Raw genomic sequence first — 19,100 nt, 5'->3', positions numbered from 1 at the left:
ATGATGCAACCAATGCTTGCATTAAGGAAGTTGTTAAATAGGCTGTGTTTATTGATTGATTTCTTTCTTTGCCCTAAATTTATTCTTCATTCTCGTCATGGAAGGATTTTGTTCCATCTTCGTCTCGGTTGATCTTTACGATTCTCACATAGATTTTGTACTTGTGATTTTCTTTCAAATTCTTCTATAGAATGAACCAAAACTGCTAGAAAATTTATTGCATCCTTTTTGTAAATTCTTCGCCCATCAATTCTATAACTTTTTCATTTGTTTTGCATAAATATTTAAGCAATGTAAAATATAAATGATGGAAGATACAACCATGTGAAACTCCAATTTTCTTTTTTATTTGTTTTGCATAAATATTTCAGCAATGTAAAATATAAATGATGGAAGATACAACCATGTGAAGACTTTTTTGAAACTTCTTTAGAATAAAAAGTCTTAGCATTGTGTAGCAAAATTACTTAATGAAATACTTGAAATTAAAAAATCCTTAAAGAACTTATTCATGTATTGAAAATTGTAGAGTAAACTTGCAGCGACATTGCAAACAGATAAAAAAAAATTATTTAAGAGGGGAAGTACCTACTCAAACATCAATCAAAAAATAAATATAAACCTGGTTGCCAATATGTTTTATGAGATTCCTCAAAATCCAATTTAATTCTCAACTTCACATTGACATCATTGATAATTTTTCATCATGCATATGAGTGAGAAAGAACAGCAAAGCTCCCCATATTAACTGCTTATTGGAGTATCTCATAACCCATATTTATCTATCATTGCTTTCCATTCAAATACAAAATCTTCAATAATGATAGTTAGAGAAACACTTAATGCATTAATTTTTGTCCAATCAACTATGATGACTTTCATTTCTACTTTTTTATCACTTAACTATTTATTATTCTTTATAATGGACGTGTTTGAAAAAAAAATCATTAACTGAATGATTCTAACTAGGTGTTGAAAATGATGTAGATTAATTGATCTTGAAAACATTCAATATGTTGAATGATGAGAAAGTAGGGGCCACTATAATATTTTACAAAATCTTATTAGTTGTTGTGATTGTTTAGATTTTTATCTCACTTTAATTATTTGGAATTAATTATTTTATATTAAATTAATTTTTTTTCACCAAAATTCATTTTTTTTCCTCTATAAAGAGACTTGGTTCATTAGATTTTGACACAGAAAAAAATCGAGATTTTTCTATTTAGCGTCCAATAAACTCTTGTTTATAGCTCTAACCTTCTTTTTAGTAAAATATAAAATTAAAAAATTAAAATTAAAATAAGTTATTAAATTAAAAAAATAAAATAAATTATTTAACTCTTAATTATTTTAATTTAATTTTAATCGATAATTGTTATTAATATATAATCACAAAAACAAAAACATAAAAGAAAATAAAAATATGAAATAAAAATGGTGGGTTAGGGTGTTGAATTTTATTAAATAAAACTATTGTAGTGAGTAAAAGTTGAATGTGTGTTGAATTATTAGGTAAAAGAGAGAGAAAATGTTACGAAGTGTAAAAAATAAAAAATGAGGGTGTTGAATCAATAAACCATCATACATAGTCTTAGTTAGGGATGGCAACGGGTGCCCGCGGGTGCGGGTTTTATACTACCCAAACCCGCACCCGAAATTACCACCCGAACCCGAACCCAAACCCAAAAGCTATTCGGGTGACAAAATAACACCCACGCCCACACCCGTTGGGTTCGGGTTTTTTCACCCAAACCCAAACCCGCAACAAAATACATAAAACATATTTTTCCTACAATTTTCTTACAAATTTCCACACAAAAAAATAATATTATATATATACATATATAATATATTATATAATATATATATATATATATTAAAAAATATATTATATATAATATATAATATAATATATATATATATATATATATATATATATATATATATATATATATTATATATATATATATATATATATTCGGGTGTGATTTCGAGTTTCGGGCGCGGGTTTCACACTACCCAAACCCGCACCCGAAATATCGGGTGGCACCTGAACCCAAACCCAAACCCAGTCAATTCGGGTTTTCACCCGTTGACTCGGGTTCGGGTGCGGGTGGACCCCGTGGGTTTGGGTCTGTTTGCCATCCCTAGTCTTAGTAAGGTTGGATAAAGTCTAGTTAGCTATAAATATCATATATCACTTGTATAGGATCTTTAATGTCCATCTCGCATTGTATTAGCTTTGTAATCTTGGAAACTAAACTATATATAGTACTTCAAGATTGTTTTGTGGAATTAATATTCATCAATAATAAGAAAGTGATTATTTTATTCAAATTTCTCTTATTCTCTCTTTTTGTTCTTAAATTCTATATTGTTAAAGTTCTATTTGTCTTAATATTAAAGTATTTGATCAATTGTGCTCAAATCAAAGATTCATAACAAGTTGTTGCGATGAGAGTCGATCAATTCAACCATGGCATCTGTGAAGTATGAGGTTGAAAATGTTGCAGGCCAAAAAATGATTTTATTTAATGGAGATTGAATATGTGAGCATTGCTTGTTTATCAAGGTGTTGAATAACTTTTGCAAGGTAAAACTACTGGAAAATTTCTTTAGCCACCTTCCTATGGGGTCACCCCCAGCGAAAAACTAAAACTACCCCTGCTTCGAAAATGAACTTCCGAAGTTAATTTTTTTTGAATTTTTTTTTACTTCGGAAATGCATCTCCGAAAACACCACTTTTTTGGTGTTTTCGGAGATGCATTTCCGAAGTAAAAAAAATTCAAAAACGTGAATATTTTCGGAAGTTCATTTCCGAAAATATTTCTGCATATACAAATTTCCCTCCTTCACTATTTCATCATTTTTCTCCAACACTTTTCCAAACCCTCTCCAAAACCCAATCAATCTCCATCCATTTTTCGTCCTAAAATCGAGTTTCAAACCGTTGATCACGTTAAAGGGAGCATAGAAAGCTACAATTTCAGGTAAACATCACTCATTTCATTCCCTATTTCACTACATTGATTGAACAAATTTGTGCTGAAAACTGATATGGTTCGGAAGTTCATTTCCGAAATATATTACCTAACATATTTCGGAAATGAACTTCCGAAAATAGGCCTGGCAGTTAAAAAAAACAGTTTTGGCCAACTTTTGATAATTTTTTCATTTGTTAGGTATGGTGCATCCGGACAACATTGTGCAAGACGATGACATTGGACTTGTCAACGATAATAACGATCATGTTATGGACGTTAATCCTATGATCAATGCGGTCGATGTTCGGCAAGAATTTACAAATGATCGGAGCTTCGATAGTCGGGAACAATTAATTGATTGGGTTCGGAAGGAAGCTAGCAAACATGGATTTGAAATTGTTATTTTAAGGTCGGACAACGGAAATAGTAGGAGGAAAGCTTTCGTTGTTTTGAATTGTGAACGAGGTGGGAGTTATGTACAATCAAACCGGGTGCTAAAACACGAGGACACGGGGTCGAGAAAGTGCGGGTGTCCCTTTAAGTTGCGTGCTACTAGGAGGGTTGATGATTTGTGGCGGTTAACGGTAATTTGTGGAATGCATAATCATGCCTTGGATGTCAAGTTACACGGGCATCCAATGGCGTGTGGTTTGTCCCGCGAAGAGAGGAATGTGATATCGGACCTAACGATAGTCAAAGTGGCGCCTCGCAACATACTTGCCGATTTGAAGCGTAAGAAACCGGATAGCGTTTCAAATATCAAGCAAATTTACAATGAACGGCACAATCTCAAGGTTTTGAATATGGACCCTCGGTCGGAAATGCAACAACTTTTGAAACTACTAGGCGATAACAATTATGTTTCAAGCTTCCGAACCTCCGAGGACAAAGTTACGGTGCGTGATATTTTTTGGACTCATCCCGAAAGTATCAAATTATTCAACACATTTCCAACCGTTCTTGTCATGGATTCAACGTATAAGACAAACAAGTATAGGCTTCCTCTTCTAGAGATCGTCGGTGTGACCTCGACGGACAAGACTTATTCGGTGGGGTTTGCTTTTTTGGAGTGTGAAAAAGAAGACAACTTTACGTGGGCCTTGGGAATTTGCAAGTCTTTGTTAGTTGATCAAGAGGTTATGCCAAACGTCATTGTCACCGATCGGGACAATGCTTTGATGAATGCAGTCGATACCGTCTTCCCGATATCTACCGCTTTACTTAGCCGGTATCACATAACTTGCAACGTGAGAAGCAAGTTGAAACCCGCGGTTGGGACAAAAGATAGGCCGGATGAAAACGGTAAAGTTGTCAAAGCCGGTGTTGTGGTTGATAGGATAATGTCGGCATGGAGGGGAATTTTGGATGCATACTCCGAAGAGGATTATACCAAGAAATTGGTACACTTTAGGTCTTTGTGTGGTTCCATTAAGACTTTTTGTCATTACGTCGAATCCACCATTCTTGACAAAGTTAGAGAAAAAGTCGTGTGCGCTTGGACAAATCGGGTTAGACATCTTGGTTGCACCACGACTAACCGAGTTGAATCCGCACATGCGGTCTTCAAGAGGTGGTTGGGTGATAGCAAGGGAGATTTGTGTCGCGGATGGGACACCGTGAACCAAATGCTTGAAAATCAACACAATGAAATTCAAACATCGTTCGGTCGGAGCAAGACGGTTATGGAACACCGGTATAAGGGCCAAATTCTATTCTCCCAATTGATTTACAACATATCTCGAACGGGTTTGAATTTTTTGTTTCATGAAGCTAAGCGGTCGGAGACCACGGGGACGGATAGTTCATTATGTGGGTGCACCATTAGAACTACATATGGCCTTCCGTGTGCTTGTATACTTACAAAAAAGAAAAATTTGAATTCACCCATACGCATGGATGAGGTAGCCGACCATTGGAAGAAACTTCGTTTTGATGATTTTGACCCGCCGAAAGAAAATGACTCCAAAATCACCATCTCCGACGAGTTGGAAGTGATAATGGAGAAGTTTGCTAAAGCGGACGACACAACAAAAATGCACATAAAAGAACAATTGCGAAAGATCGCATTTCCGGAGACCACCGATTTGAAACCGCCATCTCAACCGGTTAAAACGAAAGGTGCACCGAAAAAGTCCAAAATTACACAAGATGACACGTAAACAAAACAATCTCCTTCCTATTTTTAACATGTGGATGCATCATTCCCGGAAAATCATGAGACACCGAAGTCTAAGTGTAGTGGTAACAAAGGAGCCCGTATTTCGAAGCCACCTCGCACACTGCCGATCAAAAAATCACCAATTGTCTACATTGATGAGATGCCACTTTTTATGCACAAATATATCGATAACATCGTTGATGTTGGCGGCGACGGCAATTGTGGATATCGGGCCGTTGCGGGTTTGCTCGGTAAAAGGGAAAATAATCACACTTTAGTCCGACGGGAACTCATTGCGGAGTTGACTTCATATCGGGACATCTACGGCCGACTATGTGAAAATCAAGAAAAGTTTGCAAAAATTCATGATTCACTTGTCCCACCACTTACCGGTATCGCTCCGGTCTCGAAGTGGATGTCATTCCCCGATATGGGTCATCTCATAGCAAGTGCATATGATATTGTATGCGTCGATTTGACGAGGTTTGGACTATGTGAGACTTTCTTTCCACTTCATAGTCGACCGCCATTGGACTCGTCGGGCCGAATCATATGCATTGGGTATCTACGATCGCGGCACTTCGTCCAAGTGTTTTTGAAACCGGGGTGTCCGATACCGGCTACTTGTTGTCAATGGACCGCACATCGTTCAAATGAGGCGGAGACTTGGCCGATCCTTTTGTATCAAGAATGGCGGAGTTTGAAGAAATGATGAGACAAGAGCGCGAGCAAAATAGAGAGCGGTCGAAGAATGTGCCTATTTTGGACTTAAGATCCACCGATTGGTTCGGTGAATTTTAGTTTGTTCCGGATCGTTTTTTGTTTGTAATGACCATTTTTGTATGTATTGTTGTTTATCATGTAAAATCGGATCGATTCAATACATATATAATATAAGAAGTTTTTATGTCATCTTTGTCTAATTTGTGTTTAATGTACCTTACATTTGTTCTATTTACCAACACACTAAGCAATCAACAAACCTTAAAATTTATGTCTGTTTCTGCATAATTCGGAAATGAACTTCCGAAATATGCTAGTCTGCCTCCTATTTTCGGAAGTTCATTTCTGAAATGTCCCCTGAGGCAGGATAAGGTTTGCTAGGCCATCAATGCTCCAATAAGTCTATAAATACACACTCTTCTTCATCCTCTTCAGACCACAAAACACAAATGACACAAACCTACCCCCACCTAGCATTCGTCTACTTTGAAACCGGCTACCCGATGCCGTTCCAATTTCGCTTCTCGTGCGACACGCCGTTTGCGGAGTTGATACCGTCGCTCAACACGCTTTTGCACTATCCCGAGAATCGAAAGGTTGTCAAGCTTGAGTATCGCTCGCCATCGCTTAACGACGAGGGAGACATTAAGTTCACACCTTTTGAGATCAAGAACGACGAAGATTTAGCGGTAATGTGGACAACGTTCGACCGATTTTCTTTGAAAGGCCCGATCGAGTTGGACGCAAAACTTCAAAGATCGGCGGACGACGTTATCAAAATGTTGACTCATCCCCACCTACCCGTGTTCAACAATATGTAACTTTAATTTTATGTAATATTATCGTTGTAATCTTCACCCGATTAAATAAAGCGAATCGTTGTTGTTTTTCATTTTTCTTCTGTCCAGACATACTTTCGGAAGTTCATTTCTGAATTCCTCCAAGGGGGTGCGTTCGGAGATGAACTTCCGAAACACCACATTTTCTGAAAAAGTAACTTTATTTCGGAGATGCATCTCCGAAATCAATATTTTATATTAAAAAAAACACGTTTTCGGAGATACATTTCCGAAAACACCTTTTTTAAGAAAAAAAGTACAGTTTCAGAAATGAACTTCCGAAACAAGGGGTATTGTGGTAAATTCACCAGGGGTGGGCAAGAAGGTTAGGAGGTGGGTGAAGAAATTTTCAAACTACTCTTGATACAAAGCTAGAAGAAAACGAAAAATAAATATGGATAAGCCTCAAAATGCAATCGTCTTGAGTCTTAGAGACAAGGTAATGAGACAAGTCTCAAAGGAGAAGCCATCGGCGGGAATTTGGTCAAAACTTGAAGGTTTTTATATGATCAAATCTCTGGTAATTCATATTTATCTTAAACAATCCTCATATTCATTTAATATGCAAGAAGATATAATTGTTGGATCTCCATTGGATGTCTTCAATAAACCGATTCTTGATCTAGAATATATAAAAGTGACTATTGCTGATAAAGATCAGGCCCTGTTGCTATTGTGTTCTTTACCTAAGTCTTTCTCTTTTCAAAGAAACTATCTTGTATGGATGAAAATATTTGTCCCTGGTAGAAGTTCAACCTTGAACTCAAAGGAATTGAAAGAAAGAAATGGGCAAAACACTTCTGTTAGTGGTGACAGTTTAATAGTCTGAGGGAAACAAGCCATGAAAGACAACTATCATGAGAAGAAGAAATCAAAGCCATTGTATGGAAATAGTGATAATGTCCCTAATATAAGATGTTACCATCGTAAGAAGGAAGATCACTCTCAAAGATTTTGTCTTGAAAGGCAGAATGATTACATTTATCACTAATCAAAGGAAGGAGGAAATGCATCTATAGTCCAAGATGAGTATGAATTTACAAAATATTTAGTGGTGGCCTTTGGAAAATTTGATGGAGACTAGATTATGATTTATGGTTGTTACTTCCATATGAAACCAAATAAGTCATGGTTTGAGAAGTTCACTGATCTATAAGGAGGGCTAGTGTTACTTGGAAACACTACTACAAAACGTATATACAACAACACCAAAGTTACAACGGTATCCTATACACTGTTGTAATATGTTAAAGTTGAAGCGCTCGGTGATTATAAAAAGTAATTTAATGACGGTTGTTCCTAAAAATTGTGGTGATAAATTATGTGTAACAAGCTTCGATTCCCAACAATTACATTTTTTCCATTTTTTTCGAGTAGATTAAGCATGTGTCACTTAAGTCCAATATTGAAAACATAAATTGAAAATGATTTAACAACGTTTGATTGACTCAACCGTTGTTAGATTATTTAAATTTCCACTATAGTTGAATTGTTCAATCGTGGTTAAAGGTTTTACTAGTAAATTTAAACAAAAATTATTATGCTTTTCTTTCATATGCCCTAGGCGAACAACAAACCAGAGACGATAACGGTAGCGTAGTCTGTATCGTTATCATATCCATTCATTTGGAACTCAAATCTTCACCCTCTTTGTTCATTTGAATCGCAAATCTTCAACATCTTTATTCTTGTTCTCGTCCCTATCTTTGAAGTATGGTACTTTTCATCTTCGGTTTTTCATTTCTTTTTATGGGTGCATGTTGCTTGTTTCATATTTAGTTCAATGTTGTATATTGTTCTTGGTTCATATTTACCATTTGTTTGGTGTTCAATTTGTGTTCATGTTGTATATTGTACATGTTTCACATGCTTTAGGTTTTTTCTGTTGGATATAGAAGTGAACAAAAATATTATATTTGTTGTGATGGATATGCATATGCTTAAGGTTAGAGTTATATTTTTGTTATGAATATGATTTAGTTTTTGGATATGGTTTTGGTTTAGATTTTGGTGTGTCATTCACATTATTATTCGTGTATAAATTTCATAAGTTGTTATGGATCGTAGTTGGATGAAAGTCGATAGATTAAGTTTGGTTTATGAGAAAAGAGTTTTTGAATTCCTTGAATACGCTGATCAAAATCTTCCTGACAATAATGGTATCTTTTATTGTCCTTGTGTTAATTGCGTGAATATAGATAAAGGTACAAAGGATGAAATATTCTATCACCTACGCTATGATAGTATATGTCAAAATTATATAATATGGACGTGGCATGGTGAGGTGGCTGAGGAGGTAAGTCGGACGTCACAAAGTCACAATGTGGATGAAGATGAATATATAAATGATCGACTAGAGGATATGTTCTGTGATATTGGAGAATCTTTTTTTAAGAATGATCATATTTATGATACTTTATGTAATGATAAAGACACCCCTTTATATAAGAGATGCACGGGTTTTACACGATTGTTTATGGTATTGAAGTTGTTTAATCTGAAGCCAAAAAAATGGATGGTTAAATAGAAGTTTCACGGAATTGCTTGATTTTATAAAGCAAATGTTACCATAAGATAACAATTTGTAGGATCGTTGTCATGAGGCCAAGAAGATATTGTGTCCAATTGGTTTGGAGTATATCAAAATACTTGCATGCCCTAATGATTGCATAATATACAGGGAAAAGTATGAAGACTTCTATCAATGTCCAAAATATGGTGAGTCGCGTTAGAAGCTGAAGGCAAACAATTATGATGATAATGACTATGACAATGTTAGTAGGAAGCATCCCTCTGCTAAAGTGTTATGGTACTTGCCAATAATTTCATGATTTAAGATACTTTTTGCTTATACGAATGACGCAAAGAATATTAGATGGCGTGCAAATGAAAGGAAACGTGTTGCAAACATTCGCCATGTAGTTGATTTGTTGCAATGGAAGAAAATTAACTCGTTGTTTTCAGATTTTGAAACTGATCCAAGAAACCTTAGGCTTGGGCTTTCCAACTGATGGAATGATCCCCTTTGGTAATATGAGCACTAATCCTTCTTCATGATTTGTTCTTCTCACTAGTTACAACATATCTCCTTGGTTGTGATGAAGCGCAAGTATATGTTGGTAAGTATTATGATTTCTGGACCACGACAACCTAGTAACGACATAGATGTTTATCTAAGTCTATTAATTGAATATTTATGACTTTTATGGGATGAAGGCGTTGAAGTTGATGATGCATATTCTAGCGAAAACTTTAAGATGCGTGCAATGTTATTTTACACAATTAACAACTTTCCAGCTTATTGTAATTTGGCTGGATATAGTGTCAAAGGACATAAAACATGCCTTATATGTGAATCTAATACTTGTTATCACCAATTGAGTTTTTAAAAAAGACCGTTTACCTTAGGTGTTGAAAATTTCTAAAACCCGGTTATCCTTATCGTAGATTGCAGAAGGTTTTTAATGGAGAGCAAGAGTTTGATATGGCTCCTAAACCTTTAATTGGGGATGAAGTTTATCAATGATAGGAACACATTAATGTTGTCTATGGAAAGAGAGACAATTAAAAAGGGCCAGTTGAGAAAAATATATGGAAAAGAGGTATGTGTTATTTGATCTTCCATATAGGTCAAGTCTTGATGTTAGACATTATCTTGATGTGATGTACGTGGAGAAATATATGAGTGATAGTTTGATTGGAGCACTTAATAAAATTCCAGGAAAGACAAAAGATAGTAAGAATTTCCATCTCGATATGGAGGCAATGGGTATACAAAAGTAGTGGGCTCCAATAGAGAGAGACAAAAGAACTTGTCACACTCAACCTATAAAGGAAAAGAAAATTTTCCGTGAGTGTTTGCATGGTATCAAAGTTTCCCAAGGTAACTCATCAAACATCAAGAAACTTGTACCAATGAAATATCTCAAGTTAATTGGTTTAAAATCTCATGATTGTCATGTATTGATGTAACAACTTTTATCATTGGCTATCTGTGGGATCCTACCAAAAATGTGAGAGTAACTGTAACCAGATTGTACTTATTCTTCAATGCCATATGTAATAAAGTTCTTAATTTCAAAAAAAAAAACAATAGATGAACTAGAAGATGAGGCTTCCATAATCTTGTGTCAGTTGGAGATGAATTTTTCTCCATCATTTGTTGAAATTATGGTTCACTTACTTGTTCATCTAGTCAAAGAACTCAGATTTTATGGTCTAGTTTATTTAAGGTGGATGTATTCAATAGAGCGATATATGAAGATCTTTAAAGGATATACAAAGAATCATCACCGATCAAAAGCTTCGATTGTTGAAAGGTACATCACATAAGAAGTTGTTGAGTTTTGTATAAACTATTTGTCGAAAGCACATTTTATAAGAATTCGCCAACTGCTCACTAACCATGCTCGACGCTCCACTTCTGTCTGTTTTTGTTGAGCGGTGACACATGGAGACATCTTCCTTTCATCTTCCATTTGGAGAGATGAATATCACTTTGAATGATGTCAACTCCTTGTTTCATCTCCCAATCGCTAGTGGATTAATTAATGCTCCTATCATTAACCATACGACAACATTGCTACAAGTTGTAAGGGATTTGTAAGTTATTGAGGAGTCTGTGCTAGAGGAGTTTTAAATTAACAAATGAGATCACCTTCGGATATCTTGGCTTCTGCATAAGTACCACGAGCTAGTGGATACATATAGGTATGAGGTTGCCACTAGGGTATACATGCTACATTTAGATGCATGTACTCTCTTTGCAGCTAAGTCTCATGTTTATATTGATGCTTGGTACCTGTGATTGTTCAGTAGCTTAGAGAGTAGAAATTGAGCCTGGGGAGTAGCTATATTAACCATGATGTATACAACATTTGGAGTTGCGGTTGTCTTTGAGACTAGACAACTTGTTGGTTATTTGAGTTTATTCCATGTATAGGAGCATTTCTTAATTGTTCTTAATTAATTGCTCGTATTTAATTTTTATTTGTGACATTAATTAATTTTATCTCTATTGCTGGATATACGAGCATTTATCCAACATTTTTGATAGGAGGATGCACCATGCCCCAGCGAATGCCTATGGGCGAGGAGATTGAAGGTCAAGCAAGCGCATTCAGGTGGTGTTGTAAAGTACAAGAAAAGGCTTGATGCTCTGAGAGTATATTATGTCATCTAGATACCAAACACAGCTCACCGGGCCCACCGTGAGTTTGACGAGTCTTCCTTATATTAAGGTCATATGAGGTGGGAGACCTTAGTGGCTAAACACTTCCCTGAGAGTTGTGTGCGACAATATGGTTATGTCCAAGGTTTCCCACTACCATTTCCAGATGCTCCAACTAGGGGCATTGACATATGGTTTTAGAGTAACATCATCAACTTTGCATGTGTCATTAAGGCTAGCGCTCTGAGGGTTTAACACCTTGCGCAATGTGAGGATGGTTACCTGGAGTGGTATCTCACTATATTACACTCTCGCATCTGTCAGGCCTTCTCACGCTGGAGTTTCTGAGGCTGGGGTACAGGCTAACGACGTGTCACCACCACCACCTCCACCAAGCACAGATGACCAATAACGCCTCTAGATGATCGCGGTTATTATGGAAAACCTCATGTTTTTCGTAATCCCAGTGATGAGGTTTTACTGGATTATCTCAGGTAGCACACATAGCCAGTGGGGGGCATATTTAGTTTTTGTATTTGACTGTTGTATTATTTGTATATTTTGTGACTCAAACTACTTAGCACAATACTTTCTATTACATAATATCTTATCGATTACTTGTTTCGATGATGAACATAACTTCAAATATTACAACACATAAATTAAAAACAACGAAACATAAAAACCTAGACACTACCAGATGATTTGGAACATTTCAGCATCTTGATTATGTCGTCGACAAATCTCGAAATCTTCGCATCAAACTCGATGGGCCTCTCAGTTATCCTACGGTGAAATGATTTCCACATGATCGTCACATATTCACCGGTCTTCAACTAAAAAAGGTTGTATTTCACCCTATCATTAGTATCAATATAATCTTCACGAAATCCTATCTTTAACACTCTTCTGTTATCGGTATCAGACAACAAATCATTCAACTTGAATGTCAGGTTGGCGAGAGAAGTGGTGTCATCCGGTAGTTTGAACTCAAGAGGAGGATTATCTCCGTTGAAGTACACTCCTACCTTAATAAAAAATTGAGGAAGAGATGTTTTTCTAAAGATTATATGACCCTTATTTATACAACTTTGGTTTCATTCTAGACCACACAAAATTGTCGGTGCAATCACATTCCAACAAAAATGTCGACAAAATCTTGATCGTTAAAAAATCTTGAGTACATACACTACCGAAAATTTCAATTTGTGCTAAATTTCCGATATGAAATTGCACATTTTGAAATTTCCAAATCAAACTGTAGTTTATCTAAAAAAATTTAAGCTCCTATCAAAATTTTCATTCGGCCATTTTGTTCTTTCTTTTTATCAGGGACATTTTGGTATTATAAAAATATTGGAGTGTCAGATTTAAATTTTGGAAGGACAAGTTAAATTCTCGTCGGTGGGATGGACTATCCCATTTTTTGACATGTCTAGTTTGTTCATATTGCTCGCAAGGACATTTAAGTAATTAACACACAAAAAAACAATACAGTTTAATTGCGTGTTGTTTGTCTTTGAATTCAATGAATATAAAAGGTACTGTCCGTAAAACACAAACACAAAAGCCGAACTCAAACTGCTTATTCCCCCTGACACATTCCTCATTGTTTTCGTGTTTTGCTTGCTTATCCTCGCCAACATTCTTCCTTGCTTCTCTTATGTACGTACACTTCTTCAATCCTTCATTTTTAATTTCCTATTTCTTATCTTATATAATATTTTAGCTCTTTTACTTGGTGGTTATATATACTCTTATATGCTGCAATTGAATGAGCTTATTTTTTTTGTGCTGATTGTGATATGATTTTTATTTTAGCTCAATTTTTTTGTTAATCCGTTGACGAGATCAATGATGATCAGACTGTTTTTTGGTTGGAGAATTCTGATACAGACCACATGAATAAATATGAATACTCATGTTGAATCTCAATTGTTGTTTTCGTAAATGATTATGAATTTTGTACTACCTGCCTTAAGGTGTCAGTACTAAGCGGATTTAATTGTGACTGTGTCCTGCAGCGTTCCGTTTGTTCCATCGGACAAGTCTCAACTCGTTGACCAACGATAATGGCACGGTATTTTATTTACATTCTCTAACTGAATTTCATTTTTTGCCCTAAATTATTATCCTTCCTCAGATCTCAAAATACTTTATAGGCTTGTCTGATAATCTGTATCATATCATAGCAGGATTCGGACAAAGTTTGGGAGAATTAGTGTCTCTGGGGATATGTATAAAGACAGACTCAGTGACTTACCGGAATGTATTATCCTTCACATTTTGTCATTTTTGAGCACAAAACTTGCAGTTCAAACTTGCGTTTTGTCCACCCGGTGGAAACATCTCTGGAAACGTATTCCTAGTCTTAAGTTGGATTCTTATGAATTTAGGACTTTGAAGATGTTTTCTGTATTCATGTCTAAGATTTTGTCTCTCCGTGATACCTCAATTGCACTGCATGCATTTGATCTTAGCCGTCGTCGTAATATTGAGCCTCGACTCCTTAATAAGTTTTTAAAATGTGTTTCTTCCCATAGCACCCATCTCCAACGATTAGGAATCTCTCTCTGTGGTGATATTGCTCTCATTTTGAGCCGTGTTTCTTCATGTCGGGCTCTTACATCTCTTAAGCTTTCACTTCGCTCTAAATGGAGTGGTCCTAAAGAAATATTATTTCCAAAATCTTTGAATTTGCCTTTACTAACCAGCTTGGATCTAACCAATTTTGCCTTTTGCGGTGATGAAGACGGTTGTGCTGACCCATTTTTAGAGTTTACCAAGTTGAATAGTTTGGTCATTTGTGATTGTAATGTAATCGATGCACATGTCTTCACCATATCAAGCGAGACACTTGTCAATTTATCTATGCATAATAACTCATCTCTCTATGCCATAATCAAGCTATATGTTCCGAGTCTTTGTACCTTTAATTATACCGGTAGCGACCATATTCTCGAAATAAGTGGGAGCGGACTTTCTTCGGTTAAAAAAGTAAATATCAAATCACGACGATTTTCAGCTTCGATGGAGGATGTTTTGGTTCTATTTAGCTGGTTGCTAAACTTTGCCAATGTAGAGTCATTGACCGTCACTTCAACGGTTCTTCAGGTACCTATCATGTTTTCGGACTTTATTTTTACTTTCTTAGGATGATTTTTATGTTTCTTAAATTTTGTTAAATTTCAAATGACTTGCCTAAGACTGATCTTAATTCACCATCATTTCTTAGATTCTCTCCTTAGTTCCTGATTTATTCGATGTTAAGCTCCGTTCTTTGCATAACTTGAAGTCATTGAAAGTAAAACTGATACAAATTGAGGAAGGATCTTTATTAGAATTAATAGAAGACGCCATGTTAAAGAAAGCTGCTGCCAAGTCTCCTGAAGAAGTTGCAAAGTTAAGAGAGGCATTTGAAACATGGTTGGAACCACCCGCCATACCTGATGGAATAGTTGACTTCTTGCGACAAAATTCGCCATCCACTGAAGTTAACATCAAAACAAAGTATCCGAGTGCTTTTAATCTGAAGCAGGTAATTATTTTAAAACTGTGAGTCGAGTGTGGTAATTTTTTCTGAGAATCTAGGTTTAGATAGTTTTAAATGAAACAACCATAAGAAGAGTTTGTGATTGGTTGTTGCTATACAGATTGAAGAATCTATAAAGGGTGCGAAGATTAACAATTATCGTTCGCGATTCTATGGGCCTTCCTCCTCCGAACTTCCGCGACTCTCTCTGCGTTACCCAGTCAACTACTGATGCTGCTCCTGCTTCTGCCGCCGAGCCTGCCGCTGCTGCATCTCCCAATATTCATCTCTGTCTCGGCGAAAAGGTAATGGACAGTGAAGAGTTCTCATTTTGCCTTCTCTATGAATGAATGAACCTTTGTTGTAAGATGTTAGATAAGTGACTGAAACTATCAGTTTGACAGACTTTACTTAAATATGTTGTTTGATTTCATAAGCATTTGGTGGACACCTATAGGGTTATAATGCCTTCTCTGTGAAAGTGTTGTTTGATTTGGTACATGTACTTTCTCTGTGTACTCTTCATATTTAAAACCCATATTGTATTGTAAGAAAATCATATTATCTGCCTTTTAAATTTTGCCATAAATTTGTCCTGATGATCCTGACAATTCAAGGTTTTTCTTTCATATAAATTTGTTTTTGACTTAAATATAACTTGCAGCAAAATTGGAACTTATATAATTATCATATTAACATGATGGTTTTCACAATGATGCAACCAATCTACTTTCAACAAGGACAATCAATTTTAATAGACAATTTCAATATGAATTGAATGCAAAAATCATATAATATTTTGTTAGATTTAAATTTAGATATTTATATTATTGCTACATTTTCTCCTACATTAACAAGAAGTATATGGATCTCTCTATGGAGAGTTTCCAAACTACTCTTCACTAGAATTGTCCTTTAGTTCCCACACAGTGAGAATCGGACATACGGATGTCAATAATGCGGGGTGAAGATGCACCTCCTTCCTTGCCGCTAAATCTATTCTTCATTATCGTCTTCGATTTCCAACATGAAAGGATGTTGTCGTTAAATCTAATTTTCATTCGTAGAAGGATTTTATTCCATCTCCGTCTCAATTGATGTTCATAATTCTTACATAGATTCATAAATATAAAAAAATATAAAATAGATTTTTTTTATAAACAACTTTGTATTACATAGCACAAGGGGTGCAAACCCAATACAAAAACAACGAAACAAAGGACCACACAACGAAAGCCACAAGCGGCAAAATTAACCATCTACCAACTCCGCAGCCTTACAAAACCACTTAGTCTTATCCAAATCTAAACCTATTTTGACAATGATCAAAAACCAATCACAACCAAAAGATTTAATACTATTAAGAATATCCCCAATAATCCAACTCTTATTATTGAAAACAATATTATTTCTACTCCACCAAATGCACCAAGAAACCAAGAGCCAAATAAACATAGAAAAAGAATGTTGGACCAAAGAGGAAAGCGTAAGACACACCTGTTCAACAAAAGAAAGCTTCGGGTCCAAAGGACCAAAAGTAACATAGTCTCCTTTAAGCCAGAGAAAAACAAACTCCCAAACAGGCCTCGCTCCCACAAAACTAAAAAAGAGATGATTCAGATCTTTGTCAAACTCAGAACACATCAGACAAAGTAAGAAATTAGCATCATGAATGACACCTCTCCTAAACAGCTCCACTTTAGAAGGTAAACTGTTAAGAATAAAGCGCCAACCAAAAATCTTCACTTTGTTCAGAACTTTCGCCTTCCAAATGGTGCTAAGAATCTGTTTATGCCCACTATCCACCATAATTCTTACAGAATTCGGACCATACAACCTACGGAAACAATTTCTAACCGAGAAATCATCATGGTTCCGCCACCAAACAACTGAATCCTCCACATCCTTACAGGGCACAATGCTGACCAACAAGGAATACAAACCAAGCCACTCTTCATGTAAGTCACCTACAAAATCAACATAATCAGTGCCAAAATCCCACATCCACTGGTCACTAACCCAAAAACCCATATCAGTCACCTTACAATCCACCGAAGAACAAATACCAAACAAATTCGGAAAAAGATACTTCAAAGGAGTAACTCCTATCCAACAATGATTCCAAAATTCTAAACGGAGACCAGACCCCAACTTGTAAGAGAAGCAACTATCAAACCAAGAATGACCATTCAACTTCAAATTACACACAGTCCTAACATCTCTCCACCACAACGAGAATTTATTCAGCTTGTTCACAGGAACCTCTTTATGTAAATAAGTAACAACATCTCCATATCTAAAATCTAACAAGTTCGACCAAATAGCATCACGCTCTGAAAGACAACGCCGCCCCCATTTACTAATCAAGGCATAGTTGAACAACTCCATGTGCCTAACTCCTAACCCACCATCCGTTTTAGCCAAGCAAACTTTGTCCCAACTAACCTAACACATTTTTCTTTTATCATCTCCTTTACCCCACAGAAATTGTTTTTGAATTTTAACCATTTCCTCCCAAACAATTCGCGGCGCTTTAAAAAAAGAAAGCATATAAACTGAAATATTATTAAGAACCGAGTTCAGAAGAATGACTTTACCCCCAAGCGACAAATTCTTGCCATGCCAAGAAGAAAGCCTACATTTAAGCTTCGAAATAATAGGAGACCAAACATCCTTCCTTCTGTGATTAGCTCCAACCGGAATACCAAGGAAAGAAAAAGGAATACTCCCGATGTCACAAGGCAAAAACACAGAGGCCGCAGTAATAAAATCCTCACGAATATTAATACCAAAAACCTTACTCTTGTTAAATTTGAAACAAAGACCATACGCCAATTCAAAACCTCTTAGAATCGCCTTAATACACCACAAATTATCCCACGAACCATCACAAATAATGACCGTACCATCGGCAAATTGGAGCAACTCAAACCGAATAGAATCGGAAAAATGGAACCCCCAAAAGTCACCAATCGACACTGCATTCTTCATAAGACCAGATAAACCCTTAGCCACCAACAAGAATAAAAAGGGGGAGAGCGGATCACCTTGTCTGAGACCTCTGGTAGCAATAAAATCCTTGGTAGGACTACCATTGACCAACACCAAAAGCGAGCTAGAGAAAACCGTACCTTCCATCCAAGATAACCACTTCTGACCAAAATCCATCCAACCAAATAAGTATCTTAGAAATCCCCAAGAAACGCAATCATACACCTTTTCAAAATCCACCTTCATAATCAAGCATTCCTTCTTATTTCTCTTAGCAAAATCAATTATCTCATTTAAAACCAAAACACCATCCAACATCTGTCTTCCTTCTATAAAAGTTGATTGGTTAGTAGAAGTTAACTTTCCAATAACCAATCTAATTCTTCCCGCCAAGAGTTTTGAAATCAAATGATATAAGCATCCCACCAGATAAATGGGCCTAAAATCTTCAACACATCGCAGATATATTATTTTAATCAAAATATTATTAGTAAAATTCTCAATCTTTAAATTTCGAAAGGGGACAATCTTGGAAGACATGTGCACTAATGGATGCAAAACAACATTACATTTTGAATAACAATAAATATTAAATAATTTAATATGTAGAATTACTAAATTCTTCATTTGAATTTTCAAGATCCAATAAATCAAGTTGTTCCATTAACTTTTGAAACATAGAATTGTAACATCGTTATG

At 35.8% G+C, this 19,100-nt stretch overlaps 1 protein-coding gene across 1 annotated transcript; it reads left to right on the top strand.

The window, feature by feature from the left end:
• The first annotated feature begins 14,087 nt into the window (after window positions 1-14,087).
• LOC131607554 (F-box/FBD/LRR-repeat protein At5g53840-like) lies at window positions 14,088-15,879 on the top strand. Its single transcript, XM_058879547.1, has 4 exons — window positions 14,088-14,992; window positions 15,114-15,416; window positions 15,532-15,581; window positions 15,622-15,879. Exons 1-4 carry the CDS (start codon window positions 14,114-14,116, stop codon window positions 15,758-15,760), a joined length of 1,371 nt encoding a protein of 456 aa, XP_058735530.1. The 5' UTR covers window positions 14,088-14,113; the 3' UTR covers window positions 15,761-15,879.
• The last annotated feature ends 3,221 nt before the right edge of the window (window positions 15,880-19,100 follow it).

The sequence above is a fragment of the Vicia villosa genome, linkage group LG5, assembly GCF_029867415.1.
Source record: "Vicia villosa cultivar HV-30 ecotype Madison, WI linkage group LG5, Vvil1.0, whole genome shotgun sequence".
NCBI lineage: Eukaryota > Viridiplantae > Streptophyta > Magnoliopsida > Fabales > Fabaceae > Vicia > Vicia villosa.
Note: the sequence above shows the minus strand (reverse complement) of the source record. Positions and strands in the feature narration are given on the sequence as shown.